Here is a 17,286-nt window from a genome sequence, read left to right as displayed (position 1 = left end):
ACCCCCACTCAGCTTCGGTTCCAGGAGCCTATGTCCTTACACCCAGGACAAAAATGTAATCTTCCCTGATTTAATACCGCAGTGCTATGGAGGATGTAATTAAAAGAGGATTTGATGAATATCCCTTTGTAGTCTGCAAAGAAAACACTGCTGGGTTCTGGCTGGAAGGCCAGATCTGGGATACAGCCTGTGATTAGTTAACCCGGAGTGGGAGGAAGTGGAGAGAATGATTAAGCCCGGACCATCCCCCGTGCAGTTACTGGCACATTGGGGAAGTATTGGCTGAAAATCTACTACGTGCATGACGCCGTAAGGGACAGAAGAATAAATTCTGCCCTCAAAATACTTCCCATCTGAAGAGAATGTAAGATACAGAGATTAAGCTGTAGGAGATGGAGAATCCATAAGACAATAAGAGCGATTAGGTCAGGGGTAGGGACCCCTTTTTCTGCCAAGGGCCATTTGGATATTTATGACATCATTCGAGGACCATACAAAATTATCAACTAAAAACATCAGCCTGCTGTATTTGGTCAGACACATATATTTATGGTTAGTCCTCACCTAAGGACATTTTTTTCCCCTTGATTTTCAAAGACAGTGGAAGGGAGGGGAGGAGGAGCCGAGAGAGAGAAACATGGATGTGAAAGAGAACATGAACTCACTCCTGATGCCTTGTCAGGGCCAGCCCAATGCCTTTGCAGGCCTAACATGGCGCACGGGCCACACGTTCCCCGCCCCTGGGTTAGAGGAAGACGTTACCCCCAGATGCTGGGCGTGGGTGGGTGGGGGGAGAAATCTCAAAGTGCTTCTAGGAAGGGGGGGCATTTCAGCTAGACCTCAGAAGGCTGGCGGGCCTGGGGTACTGGGATGGGGTCGGTGGGGGGCGGAGGGGGGGAGGATGTGAGTTAAATTGAGGCATTAATATCTGTGTGGACCTTTTCTCTGAGATCCTTCCTCATCCTGTCTCTTCTCCAACCCCAGTTTAGTGTGAAGCTTCCCACGGGATTTCTCTACTTTTCCCCCAAGTCCCAATGGGCCAATCCCTGCTTTGGTGACCCTATTGGACAATTTTTACTTCTTACCACACTAGATGGGTCTGGACCTCATGTCAGCCATGTCCCCTGGGACGCGAGGAACCAGGTCAGGGAGAAGAGTGGGGCTCGTGATGGGGAGCCAGGGGGCAGACAGGAACCAAGGAGAGGGGACAGGGAGGAGGATGTGAGATCGAGGGGAGCCCAGGTACCCCAAATACACCCAAGGGATACTGTGAACGAAGATATCCTAACTCAGGAGCAGGATAGCTTAAAGGTTATTCCAGTCCTTTTACACAGAGGTCCTTATTTCCTGTTTCCCAGGTAACAAAGCCCCCAACGAGTTCTTACCACGGAAGTTGGGGTGATAAGAGCTGTGATGCCCAAGGTGCCATTTGCCTGCAGGAAAACGAGAAAGAGACTTTCAGAGGCATCTCATGGGGGCCCCAGCCCCTTGGGGAGCTGATCACACTCTCAGTTCTCCATCAGCGTTGCCCTTTACTGGGTTCCAGCTGCAAGGCCAGATTTGTGGCCTGCAAAGTTGATGAGGCTGCAAACACAGTGCCAAAGCCAAGCCCTGCTCTGTGGGACCCAGAGAGAGTCTGCAGGGAGACAGAAAGCGAGCAAGGGTGACTCAGCATCTCCACAGGAGAACGCACAGTGAAAGGGGAAGACAAGCCGTTCCTGGGAGCCCAGCGAAGCCAGCAGGCCGAGGTTCCAGTGCCCACAGCACCCCCCCATAGCCAGCTGCACCCGCCACCCTGCCCTCCTGGGCTGGGGCCCTGCCAAGGGTGCAGGTGCATGCCACACAGTCTCAGAGACGCCTGGGTCTCGCCTGGTTGCATCATCTTTTCTGGCCAACGCCACAGCCTGTAAGCAGTGGTTCTCAACCTTCTGGCCCTTTAAATACAGTTCCTCATGTTGTGACCCAACCATAAAATTATTTTCGTTGCTACTTCATAACTGTAATGTGGCTACTGTTATAAATCGTCATGTAAATACCTGATATGCAGGATGGTCTTAGGCGACCCCTGTGAAAGGGTTGTTCGACCGCCAAAGGGGTCGCGACCCACAGGTTGAGAACTGCTGCTGTAGAGCATGAGCAGGAAACCATGAGCAGGAAACGGCCTCCCCACTGCGGTTCAAGTGCACAGACACCTACCCAGCTGCCAACGACGAAACTCCTCGCTTTGTCGATGCCTAAGGTCTGGGGTGGGTGCGGGGAGGGGGGCTGGTGATGCAAGCCCAGTGCTCGGATAATGCTGGACTTCTCTGACCTGCTCATTCTGCTCTGAGTAAAGAGCCCGGGGAAATCACTCACTGGCAAAGGGGCCGGAAATGAACGTGGTTCAAAGATCTGAACAGTGGACCCTCACTGCGGCCCACTTGCCAGCACCCGGCCCTCCTACTTCACGCCCGGGGGCAGGAGGCAGGATTCCCACAGGACCCAGCTCTTGGAGAGTCGGAGTAAGAAGCCCCGGCAGCCTGAGGAGGATGCGGGCGGCGGGGTTGCCTCGGCCCCAGAGGAGAGACCAGCGATGAAGCAAAGCACGAGAACAAGTTGGACCAGACACACCTGTCTCATCTCCCCGCTCCGGGCCAGGCAGCGCTAACAAGTCCCCACACCTGCCTGAAACTCAGCTTCCTCCCTGGCCGGTGGGCAAGCCATACCCAGGGCACGACCATGTGTGGAGCAAGTAAACACTTGGCCCAGTGCCTGGCACAAAGTGAAGGCTAAGAGGTGCTTAGTTAGGAAGGAGAGCAAGCTGGTGGTCAGTGTGGCAGACGCTGCTGTTGGCCAGCCCTACGCCCATGTCCCCACGCATCCCGCTCACAGAACCGTGGTTTCGGGAACCTGGGGTTGGGAACCTGTGCCTGAGGCCCAATCACCCGTTATAATCCTGACCCTCCATTTCCCAGACTTCCTTGCAACGAAGAGTGACCATGTGACCCGGCTCCGGCCAAGAAGGTGCAAGCGCACCCCTGGGGCTGAGGAAAGATTGTGTCCCTGATAAAAGGGAACAAGGGGGCTAGCACTGCCCCCTCTCTCTTTCCTTCCTTGAAGCCAAATGGCGGCGAATGGTCTGAGGCCGCAGTACGGCAACCAAGAGGCAACATGCAGGGGGACAAACGCCAACACAGTAAGGACAGCAGAGCAGAAATGGTTTCCCTGAGTGGCTGAGCCGACAGAAGCAATCACTTACCTCTACGCTTATCAGAATGAGAGGAAGATAGCTCAGATTCCCTTTAGCCCACTGTCAGGTCTTCCCAATTACTTACAGCCGAAAGCATTCCCAGCTGACACAGCAAGAAATCAACAAAAAAGCAGACAGGAGCAGAGGAGGTGGGGGCGTGTCAGGGCTACGCGGAGGCGAAGCAGCCAGCCCAGTGCAGTGTAACCTCGGTTCTCAGATTTTGGGAAGGCTGCTCGAAAACCGAATCACGTTTTCCCCATTAGAAAGAATGTAACGGAATTAACCCGCTCCAGACCCCCAGTGAGCCTCTGCTTTAATCTTTCTCATATACAGTACATGCCTAATGTTTAATCTATAAATAAGCACTTTGAAAACAAAAAGGACATGAAAATAAATGAAAAGTCGACAAAACGGAAATGAAATGTCTAGTGAAAAATGAAAATGTAAAGTAAGAAGCAGCAACGAAAGCAAAAACACACACAAATATTCACAGCACAGTTTCCTGAGGTGTTAACAACATGAGGTTCCGTGGTAAGCTGACGCATGCTCCTGCATTCTCTCCTTTGTCACCGGAAAGACACGTGACTGATCATAAGGTATCAGCGGGGGTTGTTGAAAGGGTTGTTGGGTTGAGAAGCGAATTGTTCGAGATGGGAGACATTCGAGAACCCAGGTTTGACTGTAAATACAGTGGGAGGTGGGGGCTGGGCTGTGGGCCACCCATGTTACCTATCATCCCGGTGACGTAGCCGGCCTGCTGCAGCACCTCGGCCAAGGTGGTCTCATTGAGCGGAAGGCCCCCCACAGAGGTGACTGCAAAGTTGTGTGTGACTCCGTTGCGCAGGCCCAGCCGGCCGGTGAGCAGGGCGGCCCGGGAGGGTGAACAGGTGGAAGCAGCTGCGTGGAAATCCACAAACCTGCCGGAAAGGAAAGTGATGAGATGTCTCCAACCACAGAAAGCCAGGCCAAGAGAAAAGTCAACTCCCACTCTGTTCTGGGGATTCCAGTGCTGGGAAAAAGCTCGCCCAGTAGAACAAGTAAAGAAAAGGAAGCCCAGAGAGGTAAGGTGACTAACCCAAGGTCACACAGGTCATTCCAATAGATACAATCCAACACATTTAGTGGATCCTCTTTATCCAAAGACTAGAGGCCCGGTGCATGAATTTGTGCACAGGTGGGGTCCAGCCACCTGCCCTGATCAGAGTGGGAGCAGTGATCAGGGGTGGGGCTGGCTGTGGGTAGGGGCTGCAGGCAGTTGGCTGGCTGGCCCTGCCCCTGATTGGGATGAGGGGGGGGCGATCGGGGGTGGGGCTGGCTGGGGGTAGTTATTAGTGTCAAAAATCTTTGCAGGGTGTATACATGTTTGCTGTTGGCTTTTGGATGAGTTGAAGCTTCAAAGGCACTTTAGTGACAGGGACACTTACAGCTTCTGTTTCTATGCCTCTCCCTACACAGGTAATGCGGTTTAGTTCCCTGCTGACAAACCCTCTAAAGCAGCGGTTCTCAACCTGTGGTTCGTGATCCCTTTGGCAGTCGAACAACCCTTTCACAGGGGTCGCCTAAGACCATCCTGCATATCAGATATTTACATTATGATTCATAATAGTAGCAACATTACAGTTATGAAGTAGCAACGAAAATAATTTTATGGTTGGGTCACAACATGAGGAACTGTATTTAAAGGGCCAGAAGGTTGAGAACCACTGCTCTAAAGAGAGGCCGTGGTGTGATGTGGCTGCCCTCTTTGGGAGGAAGCAGTGGAGAGAGAACGCAGGAAGATGGTGGTTGTGCTGGGCACCTCTCCAGGACATCTGACTGACGGTCCAGACCATGAACAGGTTCCTGGCCTATGAAGGCTGGAGAGCATTTAAGTACTTAGAATCATTGAAGGTCACACTTCAGTGATAGGGTGCGGGGGACCGATCAGGGGCGGGGCTGGCAGGGGGAGGGGCCACGGGCGGTTGGCTGGCTGGCCCTGCCCCTGATCGGGAGGTTGGCCTCCACAGTGAGCGTCATAGCCATCGGCCGTGCTGGTTGTTCCGCCGTTAGGTCGCCTGGCTTTTATATCTATATACATAGATTCCATATTTCTTAAATGTATTTGTACCCCCAAAATCAATACTCCATGGCTCTCACTCGGTTATACAGAGTCGCATGCAGACCTTTGGAAAATCTCAGCCACCTAACGTGCACAGGCCCAGCTGAAGTCGGCTCTCATCCTGTAAGCAAGTGTCCTCCTTTTCAGAGTCTGGTTGGTACCCTGGTTTTTGCCTTTTTGTTCTTCGTGTTGCTGATTTCGCTGTTTGAAATGGCCCTCGAGCAGACCGCTGAAGTGCTGGCCAGTGGTCCTAAGCTCATGAAGGCTGTGATATGCCTTACGGGAAAACATACATGTCCTATAAGCTTCATTCAGGAGTGAGTTCTAGTGCTATGGGCGGTGAGTTCAATGCTAATGAATCAAAAATATATATTTAACAAGCTGCCTTTAAACAGAAACACACACAAAACAAGATTCTGTACTGATTAGTTGATGAAAATGCGGCCAGGGGCACATAGGAACCTAGCCCTGTCTTTCCCCAGAAGCAATGGCTCAGGTTTCTTCATAATTCAATAATTATCCAATAATTCAGTGTTCACAGAGACCTTCTAGAACATAACTACCACCAATAACAAGAGCTAACGGTACCCACTATACACTATCACATGCCCAGCCCTCCGTCAGACACCGTGAAGAAACAGGTACAGTCTAGCCATTTTCCCGTCCTCGAGGACCATGACTAAACTTAATGTTTGTCTATTATTAGGTAAGATAGTCATTGCAGAGATAATTAGTTAAGTTGAGGTAACAGTGGAGTAGGGTGAGTATAAGTTCCCTCTCTTTACCGCAACCAGCATGGCTAGAGAGCGGAAGAATTCCTGAGTAGGGGCTGCTGCGGATTGAGAAAAGGAAAAAAAAAGAGACAGACACAGAGACAGGAGGGGAAGCTGGGACCGGGTGGGTCCTCCTCTGAGCCGCCCTCGGGTGGAGAGACAGTGACCCAGAGCTGGTGCAGCGCGTTTGTTACATACAGCATGGTCCCAGGAAGTTTTACTGGAGTTTAAGACAAAGGAAATGATGTGAAATCACGGTTAAAGATCAAGCTGTAATTCTTCATTCTTGTGGCTTCTTTGTAATTGTCACTCCTGGCTGAGCCCAGATAATTACGTCCGTTCCTTGCGCCTGGCTGAACTTAGATCATGAAACCCACCCCCTGGCACCTGAGCTAAGGGTCAGGCTGACAACATGCCTGCCTCTGGCACAGTATGTTTCCAGGACGTGGCTCTGCTGACACCACTGGACTCAGTCGACAATTAGCTCATGTGCCTTCCCAGGCGCTCTCTACAGGTGAGTCCTTAACCCAGTATAACTGCCGTGTTTAAAAGGAGAGAGAGACAGTGAGGAGAATGCCACATGCAAACAGAGACACACAGAGGGAAGGGGGCCCTGTGTGTACAGAGGCCAGGCCTGGAGTTATACTGCCTCAGGCTAAGGAATGCCTGGGGCCACCAGAAGCTGGAAGAGGCAGGAAGGAACCTCCGCTGGAGTTTCGGAGGGAGCGTAACTGCCAACACCTTGATTTTTAACTTCTGCCTTCCAGAACTGTGAGAATCAATTTCTGTTGTTTGAAGCCACTCCTTTTGTGATCCTTTGTTATAGCAGCTGCAGGAAACTAAGACATCACCTACATAGGCCCAATGTTCATCTCAACAGGACCCTGAATCCTGGAGCATCTCACATCCCACTCACAACTCTCTAGCTCAACACCTTGGCTCTGCCGTACCTCAGCCCAGGGTGCTTTACCCCTCACCTCCCTCCCCAATGCCTACCTATCCTCTGAAGACTGTCGCACAGTCTTTCCTTGTCCCCCAGGAGGATGGGCCTTGACCTTGACTTCTGCAGCCTCTTCATGTCTGAATGACATCAAAGCCCTTATGAGAGCCACCCCTTCCTGTGGTGCCTGCACCCCTTCTCCACCTGCCCATCCCCAGGACTCCCGTGGGGCTGCGGATGCCTGTTCCCTGTCCTCACGCTCACTGGCCTTAGGCTGAGGAGGTCCCAAGACCCACCCTCGGTGGTGTCAGCTCCAAAGCCTGACTGACTTCCACACAACCACGGGAGCCAGAGAGAGAGAGACCAGAACGCCCATTTCCCAGCTGACCTCCGGGGATGGGCACAGGAACCAGCGCGTCAGTGGTCCATGTTTTCTTCCTGCTCACAAACTGCACAAGAAGCCAGACTCCGAAGTTTGCCTTGGTGGGTGTGGAGTTAACTAACTGAGGGCATCAAATGGATCAAAGAAAAGTCATGCAGTTGCTAAGCATAAGGGACTTCTGTCCACAGTGGACTGAACTTTGCCAGTGGGTCTGGGATGCTCAGAGGCTGTTCACCACCACGTCTTCACCCCTAGTGTTACAGGATGAATGTTTGTGTCCCCCAAAATATGTCTGTTAAATCCCTAAAAATGTGATGGTTTTTGGAGGTCGGGCCTTTGGGAAATGATCAGGTGTAGAGGAGGTCATAAGGGTGGGGCCCCCAGGATGGGATTAGTGCCCTGATAAGAGGAGGAGACCAGAGCGCTCTCTCTATCTCCACGTGAGGACACAATGAGGGGTCGGCCATCTGCCATCCAGGAAGGAGGCTGTCAGCACAACCTGGCCACGCTGGCAACCTGACCTTGGAATTCCCAGCCTCCGACACTGTAGAGCAAGCATGTCAAACTCAAAGGCTAACACAGGCCAAATAAACAAGGCATGTGGCCCATGGGCCATGAGTATTACATGCTTGATGTAGAGAATAAATGCATATTGTTTAAGCTCCCCGCTCTGTCATATTTGTTGTAGCAGCCCAAGCGAATACACCTGGACAGTGCCAAAAACACACGGCGATCCTGACCCTGACCTCGCTCGCCCGTTTCCCGTGACTCTCCTGAGAGCAGTCTCTCCTTGGCCATGGTAAAGCCATCACCTTGGAAAGAGCTGCAGCACATTTCTACAGCAAGATGGAGCTCCGAGCTCCTTCCCAGTCTGTGGGTTTTGTGAGGATGGGACCTAGAGTTGCAACTCCAGCCCCAAGCAGAGCGCCCTGCTGGGATGGAGGGGCTCTGTCCAAATCCGGTGGACGAACAAACAAAACTGGAAGAGGAAGAGGCCCGTGTCGTTTGATTGGAAAAAGCGCGTTAGTCCACTTTCCACATAATCGCTTAAGCGGATGTCTTCAGGGCTCAGTTCCTGCCCCACCATGTGATCAAGCTCACAGCTTAACTCTCAGAAGCAATCTTACTTCCTTTATTTCCAAGTCTTTGGAGGACCCTGACTGCACCCCTTGCAAATAAAACCCTAACCACATCCCACGCAGCCCTCTGAGCTGACCTGCCTGTCACCTTCCCCCCTCCCCTCTCTGCCTCCGTTTGGCAGGGACTAATTAATAAGGAATAAAATGGTCTTGCCTTTTGGAAAGCCTCTTTTGTTTTCCCCCAGATCTATCTGGGCAGGCCCAGGCCAGTTCGCCAACAGGGGTCCTAATTAAAGTCTGAAAATGCATTGTAAAGCAAAGCTGGAATCACAGAGCCAGACATTACAGCAGCCTGTTAACGGGAAAATCAGCTCAAATTAAGACACAGCCAGACGGAAACCAAAGCCGCTTGCCACTGCATAAATTACGTGCATTAGAATCAGGGGAGGTGAGCGCTAGAAACGCCACCGCCAGAGCCCTGGAGAGACATAACGTTGCAAAGTTAAACGTGTCCGGCCTTCGTTTATAAGGAATTTAAAATAGATGATGACACCTTCTGTGGCAACTTTCTAAATTGCTATGTGACTGGAATAAACACTGCCTTTGCTCCATTCATCATTTAAAGGCTTGGAGGTGGAAAAAGGTTTGAAAAAATAATTTGTTGCGGCCTCTGTGGGTAGAGGGACAGGAGTGGGAAGTAAGAACGAGAAAAAAAGCTACAGTAGGACTTAGACCAGCTCACCTCAGCCCCCAGGTTTCCTTCATCCTTCAGAAGGTTCAGTGGGATTACTGGGACAGCCAGCATGCAGGCCCTTTATAAACTACAAGCAAATGTGGCAGCAAATAGCAAAGTTTGTGTGTTTTGTTCATTCATTCATTCATACACCTACTCATACTCCTGATCTTTTCAAAAAAAGATTCCTGACAGCCGAACTTGGTATGATCATTGGCAATTTTTCCCCTTTCTTCTTCACACTCTCCTTGTGGATATGTGCACATTCACACTCAAGGAAGGACACACAAAAGGTACATGAAAGCAAGACGAACACACAGGCATCTCAGTGCCTCCTAGATCCGTGGTCGGCAAACTGCGGCTCTCGAGCCACATGCGGCTCTTTGGCCCCTTGCGTGTGGCTCTTCCTAAGCCTTAGGAGTACCCTAATTAAGTTAATAACAATGTACCTACCTATATAGTTTAAGTTTAAAAAATGTGGCTCTCAAAAGAAATTTCAATCGTTGAACTGTTGATATTTGGCTCTGTTGAATGGTGAGTTTGCCGACCACTGCACTAGACCAACACTTCTCCCCATTGCCACGACCCTGAGCCAAGCAATCCTGGAGGCACCTGCAATGTGCCCCCTGCCCTCCACCGGAGGGGACCACCCCTAGAAAGCTGGGACAATCCATCTCAAATGCAGGTCGATGTCCTCAGCGCTCAGGCTGCCCGCTGACTTCAGGATCAAGGTCAAACACTTGAGCATGCACACGATGCCCTTCACCACCCACCTGCCCACTAGATCAGCCTCACGCTCCCTGTCCCAGCCATAGTCAACCACTATGATGCCAGCCAGCCCCAGGAGAGAGAGGGCCTCATATTGTTTGGGTCATTCGCACATTCCCCGCACCTAGGACAGTATCTGGGGGAGCCTCTAGGAATATCTGTTGAGTGAATGGGCACCTTTCAGTTGTGGGTCTTCGTTCATGCTTTTCCCTCTGCCTACAACACTCTGTCCTCTCCCTTCATCTGGCTGATGCCTACTCACCTTGAAGGTCTCAGCATTCACTTCAGCACAACCTGACCTTGGACTTCCCAGCCTCCTAACAGATGAGCATTATTGAGTACGTCGTGGCTTCCCTGTGGAGAAATGGCCTTTCTTTCCTTACAGTCCCTATCTCCAATATGATGTAGCTCCAAGGAATTTAGCTCTTATCACCCAAAAGGTGAGAAGCCGAGCGTGGACATTCTTTTTTATATTATTATTATTGATTTCAGAGAGGAAGGGAGAGGGAGAGATAGATGGAAACATCAATGATGAGAATCATTGATCGGCTGCCTCCTGCACGCCCCCTACTGGGGATCGAGCCCGCAACCCAGGCCTGTGCCCTTGACCAGGAGTGACCTCCAGTTCATAGGTCGACACTAAACCACTGAGCCACGCTGGCAGGGCAGCAGAGACATTCTTGACTGTGACCAAGGTGTAAATGACGTGCTAATTCCGTCCTGTAGGATGGAAACTCGGGTTATGAAGGGTGGGTCACACGTCACAATTCCTGCACTGACAGCACATCACCTTCTGCATTCCAAATGCTGGTTTTCTCGTCTTTGGGGGCCAGAGGACTGCAAGCCTGGAAGGGCAGAGCTGGCTGGGGTCTCCGGCCTTGTCTCATGACCTGCTCTTAGTAGAGGCCCATCGTTGAATGAAGGTGGTGGGGAGGATTGGAAGCGAAACGAATGAGAGCCACGAGGCAGGCTATTTTGAACTTGCAGTTGTGAAGCAAGCTGGCGCCAAGGCCTCGCTGGTTACTATTTCAGTTCCTTTTCTCTAAGATTAGCTGCCATCCAGATCATCGTGTGCCTGTACGTCCCCATCTACTGAAACAGACACGAGGTAAAGCCCGCAGTACCACTTCTATAGGCTTCACCTTGCCCCAGGCGGGCAGGACGTGATTTCAGTGTCTCCTTGACCTGCTTACCCAACGGCAACGATGTACAGCTGCCTGCCCTGTGACGCTGAGAGCCGACAAGGAAAAGATGGGCTGGGACCTCCCAAAGCAACCATCTCAGAATTCATGATGAAGGTCACAGGACAACAGGATGTCTCCCTGATGAGGGTCCTCAGCCCTGAATCTGAATTACCACGGGGGGGTCGGGGGGCAGAGCTGGATGGGAATTCCATGGTGGGGGAAGAGCCTTGTTCTTGCTGATGTAGGTCTCCTTCAGAAAGTTCTAGCTCTCACGGCGTCCGCCAGACCTCATTACACTCCCCTGCAGCTCTGGGCGCCAGCCTGGTTCTCCTCTTCCTTGAGGTTACTGCGAACCCCAGGGGTGGCAGAGGGCTGAGGCAGTCCTGAGAGGTAACAGGATGGAGGAATAGTTGCGAAAGCCAATGCTGAGAACAGAAATCCAATCGGGTGTTTGGCTGAACTGACAGCTCATCTCACTCCTTGCTGGGGCCCTTTTTAGAAACAGCCTAAGCCCCTGACAGCCTCTGACCTCCCAGGGGTGAACACTGCCCTCGGACGTCTCGCTCAGCCACCACCTACAAGTCTCAGCAACAGCACCAACTTTAAAGAGGATTAAATTGTTGGTGGAGAAGAGGTGACGCAGGAAGGGAGAGAATTCCAACGCAGAGTTACTCTAGTGCCGTGGTTGGCAAACCGCGGCTCGCGAGCCACATGCGGCTCTTTGGCCCCTTGAGTGTGGCTCTTCCACAAAATACCGACTTCTGCACATGGGCCACGAAGTTTCAATCGCACTGTACGTGCGCGCCCGCACATGGTATTTTGTGGAAGAGCCACACTGAAGGGGCCAAAGAGCCGCATGTGGCTCGCGAGCCACGGCTTGCCGACCACTGACCTAGTGCAAGTCTATCCACCTAGGAAATGTATTTACAACATACCGTCCACCTCACGTCTGAGCCTGCCCAGCGGACAATTTCAGTGAGTGGGCAGATCTGGGCTCTGCTGGCTGGGACCACTTCTCTGTGTCACGGGGCATCCTTTTTCTCTCCCCTCAGACGCCTGTGGGTCAAGACTGCTCAGGTGCTCAAACCTTAGTCTGCACATCCGAAGGCCACTGCCTGACTCCAGTCACCCACCAGGAGACTTACGCAGGCTACTCCTGAGCCTGAGAATGTTCAAGAAATAAGTGGCGTTTCCATATCAGGTGAAACCAGCCATGGCCCTCCCTGGACGCGCTGCCCACAGAACTGAACTAGCGTTCAACCATCAGGATCATTCACTGGGTTGTCCTGAGGACTTGGATGATTTTCACATTTCTCAGGCTCTTGGAGAGCTGGAAGAGAGGCCAGGGAGAGCCCCTGTCCATTTCCTTACAGCCTGAGCACTTCATTCCTCCACCCTACCTTGCCATGCCAGTTTTCTACCTGCTTGAAACGGTTAAGTTGTAGTTAATTACTAAGTCCCCGGCGTTTTCACTTAAATTCTGACATTTTTATTTTCTTCTGGTTATTGTATCCTTTTTGTTTGTTTGTTTTTGTTTATCCTCATCTGAGGATATTTTTCCATTGATTTTTAGGGAGGGTGAAAGAGAGGAGGAGACAGAGAGAAACGTCGATGTGAGAGAAACACATCGATTGGTTGCTTCCTGCAGGAGCCCCGATCAGGGCCTGGGCCGGGGAGGAGCCTGCAACCGAGGTACATGCCCTTGACCAGAATCAAACCCAGGACCTTTCGATCCACAGTCCGATGCTCTATCCACTGAGCCAAACCAGCTAGGGCTATCCTATCCTTTTTTAACTTTCAAATGTTCGCCAGCACTGCTCAGCTCAGCTGTGCACAGGGAGAAGAACGCCATGCAACAACGGAGGCAGAGAATGGAGTGCTGTGTCCACACACCAGGAAGGCCAAGGGCCGCCCGCACCCACCAGAAACTAGAAGAGGCCTGGGACCGATCCCACCTGAGAGCTTCTGGAAGGATCAGCCCTGCTGGCACCTCGGTGGAGGGCTTCTGGGCTCTGGAACGGCGAGGAGATAAAACGGCGTTGCTTTAAGCCATCCCGTTTGTGGTGATTTGTGGAGTCTGTCCTAGGAAACTAACATGCTAATCTTTACAAAAGACAATAGAAAAGTTACGTTCTCAAGTCACCCTGTTTGGCCAGAAGAGTTCTGGTCTGGGAGCCCTGGTTCCCCCTGGCATGAGCGGCAGGGGGAGCAGCCAGGGATAGAGTAATCCTCGGCCGCACAGGAAGCCCGCCTTCCTGTCAACAGAGCCCAACGTGAGAAGCCCAGGACCTCGGGCCAGAGGGCTGTCTGCCTGGCCGTCACAAGGCTCAGACGGAGAAAGCATTTCCATTCACGGGAGAAAGAGCTCGCAGGGCTCACCACACTCTGTTCTCTGGTCCCTGAGGCCCCTCTTTCTCAGGAGGAGAGCGTGCAGGTGGGGACAGCCCCTAAGAATGCCCAGGCCCCCCCCAACCCCCCACATATCAGTTTCCCCACAAACCCACCCGCCACCAAAAGCACAAGTTCCCAAGCTTTTGGCAACCCATTTTCCTCTGGCGATCTGGTAAATGGTGTGGTTTAACCCCTTCCCCCAAAAGAAATCCCTGTGTGGAAAACTTGGGGTGACATTCGAGGCATTATGAATGCCTAAAGCCCATTTATTGATGAACAAAGATTTATGAATTGCCTACGGGCTAAGAATATAAAGGGGAAGAACAGATAAGGCACTTCTCTCCCTGATGCCCAGAGCTAGGATCGAGGTGTACGAATTTCCTGTGGCGGCCGTGACAAATGACCACAAGCTAGGCGGCTTAAAATGGCAAATCTAGTCTCTCCCAGCTCGGGAGGTGAGAAGTCTGAAGTCCCCATGTCTACCAGATCGGTTCCTTCTGGAAGTTCAGAGGGAGACTCTATCCAAGCCTCGCTCCCAGCTCCCCGTGGTGGCCAGCAGCCCTTGGCGTTCCTGGCTTGTAGGGGCATCTCTGCAATCTCTGCCTCCATCTTCCCATCTCCACCTCTGTGTGTCTCTCAGTGTCCTCTCTTCTTATAAAGACACTAGTCATTGGATTTAGGACCCGTCCTCAGTCCTGTATGACGTCGTCAAAATCCTTACGTACATTTGCAAAGACCCTGTTGTCACAGAAGGCCACGCTCTGAGGTTCCGGGTGGACCGGAATGCGGGGCGGACGTTGTTCAACCTGATGCCGGTGCTCAGGTGACTCGACGATCGCCATGGAGAGCTGCAGGGGCGATGGCAGAGCTCACCTGAGGCATCCAAGCAGCTTTCCTGACGACCATGCGTGGAATTGGGACCAAACGGTGAGTAGAAACTAATTCAGAAGAGGAAGCGGGAAGTGCACCAGGGGGAACTAATCTCATAGGTGAGGACAGCTGCCAGCCAGAGGGGCCTGCAGACCAGCGTGGAGCACGCGCTGGCCTCGGAAGCTGCTGGGCGGAGTTGGGTTTTATCCTTAGGGACACAAGGTCACTCTGAAGGACTGGAAGCAGAGGAGTGTTTCTACAGAGGTCACCTTGGTTAGATGAGGAGGATGGACTGGAAAGGTGAGAGCACACGCGGGACCCCAAGGGTGCACACCTCAGGGGGCAGCTCCCGGCCCCAGGTGCAAGTGGCTGAAGCTCTGTGGAGATGCCCCCGCGTTGTCCCACCAGCGAGCTGGAGCGGCCCCACTGAGCAGGATGGAGGAGCAACCCAGGGCAGACAGGGTCTGAGCCGGCTAGTCGGATCAAGGTCAGCTCGAGGAGAAGGCCCAAAGGGTTGAAAGCTGATACTTGAGTTCTAGCGATGTGGGGAGGGGCTAGGCATTTGGACAAAAAACTTATGAACACTTCTATCCGTTCAGTGCAGACCCTCTGGGTACGTGTGCCTCCTAAGTACTCACCTCCCAAGTCAGTCCTCTTACCTTCCCTGCCTCCCTGATTCTGGTTTTCGAAGGTCACCTTCTCCCTCAAGCCCCCAGGCTGGGTTCCAACCCCTCCCCAGGAACTCCAGACTCACGCACTAGATCCTAATCCTTACTTTCCACTGAACCTATCTCCACGTCCAGACAATAAGTACCTCGAGGGCCAGGGTTTTTATCTTGTTCCCCTTGGTATTCTGATTTCCTAACACACACAGATTCTGAATGTTATCAGATGGATGGATAGATGGATGGATGGATGGATTTCTCCATGAGGCTGTCCTGGCTTCATGCCACATTAATCAATCACATAACTAAATCAACATGGACCCATTAATTGCTCTTTCAATGCTTTATGCTGTCCCCTCCCCGCAAAAGAGGCAAGTAACACATCCAAAAAGTGGACTTCCCAGCCAGCGTGGCTCAGTGGTTGAGCACTGATCTATGGGCTAGGAAGTCATGGTTCAAATCCTGGTCAGGGCACATGCCTGGGTTGCAGGCTCGATCCCTAGTGGGGGACATGCGGGAGGCAGCCTATATGATTCTCTCTCATCACTGATGCCTTTATCTCTCTCTCTCCCTCTCTGAAATATATATATATATGTTTTATACATATACTAGAGGCCCAGTGCATGAATCCTGGTGGGGTCCCTTGGCCTGGCCTGCACCCTCTCACAATCTGGGACCCCTGGGGAGATGTCGGATAGCCAGTTTCAGCCTGATGCCGGCAGGCCAGATCCAGACAGGAGGGAGCCCAATCCCCGCAGGCCCGATCCAGACAGGAAGGAGCCCGATCCTGTGCATTGAGCATTTGTCCCCTGGTGGCCAGTGTGCATCGTAGTAACTGGTTGGCCGGTTGTTCGGTCGCTTAGGCTTTTATATATATAGATTAGGACTTAGCATCCTCAACTCACCTCATTCCTTCGGCGGCCATCTGATCAAGGTTGGCAGTGTCCTTTGTTTCTGCCCAGTTTGCTCCCAGGTCACCCCACCCCATGTCATCTGCCAAAATGATCACGAAATTTGGTTTCGGGGCTCTTGTTTCCCCACTGAAGCAAAAATCCACAAGAGGATAAAGACATCCCAAGAAACTCACCCCCACCAATAAAACCTTTAGAAAAAGCCAGGCCATGGTGGGAAGGGGCGGGTTCCGGTTCTATGGGATGACGGCGGGCCACCACGAGAGGCGTCTCTGAGAGTCCCCTTCGGCTCACTCTCAACGCAGGGAGTCTCCGGAGGCTGGTGTTTTGCAAGAAGATACTGCAACACCCTCACTGTAAAGATGGGAATGCTGAGGCCCGCCCCGCGTGCTGGTGGGGGTGGGGGTGGCGGTGCCGCCTACGAGGAGGGTGGGAGCTGCAGAAATGACGCCCCCATCTAGAATCCTAACTCAAGAGAGTCAGGAAAGCTGCACCCCCAAAAGTGGCTTTCCCCTAAGATGACTGGCTGTGTGCAGCTCTGGCCGATCAGAAAGTGACCCCTCTGTGCCCAGGGATGTCAGAGCCGAAGCACAGGTCTCGCATCTGGTCGGGACTCCAGCTGCTGAGTGCGGGGCACAACCTCACATCTGCAGAACACCTGGACGTTCCAGAAGCCGCCGTCGGTCCCCAGTGAGTTTCTGAGCTCCAGGTGGCTGAGGGCTTCATGTTTCTGTGAGGTTTCCTGAAAGAACCAAAATCGACAAGAAAACAGAGTGAAAAGTGCCAGCGCAGCTGTGTTTGACTCAGTAGCCTAGGAAATAATCGCTTTTCCATGCCAGCACATGTTTTCCTTATTATTCGAATATTTCACTGGCTCATCAGTTTCTCCACCTGAGAAACAGTGATGATAATATTTACAACGAGCCTATGATCACAGGGGTGGGAGCGACATCAGAGATGACCTCTCTCAACCCGCTCCCTGTATACTCGAGACTGCCGAGGCCCCGGGCTTGGATGGGGCAAGGACCAGCACGCCACTCTGCATGATCCCAGGGCTCCCCCACTGCCACCCACCAGGCTTCTCTGATTCTCTGAAATCCCCACACTGACTGTGACGTTACCAAACCCACCGAGGAATCTAGAAGAAAGGGTATGACCCTGCTATGACCTTTTCTAACAGTTGTGCTGCAAACAATCCCGTACAAAATTCTTGACAGATGTCCAGCCAGGGTGGCTCAATTGGTTGAGTGTCACCCTGTGCAC

At 52.3% G+C, this 17,286-nt stretch overlaps 1 protein-coding gene across 1 annotated transcript in view; it reads right to left on the bottom strand.

Annotated features, from left to right (window-relative positions):
* The window catches only part of ARSG (arylsulfatase G), a 48,833-nt gene extending 32,452 nt beyond the window's left edge, over positions 1–16,381 (bottom strand). The window contains exons 1-3 of the mRNA XM_081109116.1: positions 16,018–16,381; positions 3,959–4,146; positions 1,386–1,433 (exon numbers count right to left, since the gene is read on the bottom strand). Coding sequence (XP_080965242.1) covers positions 1,386–1,433; positions 3,959–4,146; positions 16,018–16,235 — 454 coding nt within the window. The 5' untranslated portion in view covers positions 16,236–16,381. The remainder of the gene's footprint in view (positions 1–1,385; positions 1,434–3,958; positions 4,147–16,017) is intronic.
* Positions 16,382–17,286: the final 905 nt, after the last annotated feature.

This window comes from Myotis nattereri (genome assembly GCF_964212035.1).
Source record: "Myotis nattereri genome assembly, chromosome: 16".
Classification (NCBI taxonomy): domain Eukaryota; kingdom Metazoa; phylum Chordata; class Mammalia; order Chiroptera; family Vespertilionidae; genus Myotis; species Myotis nattereri.
This window is presented reverse-complemented; position numbering and strand designations above follow the sequence as displayed.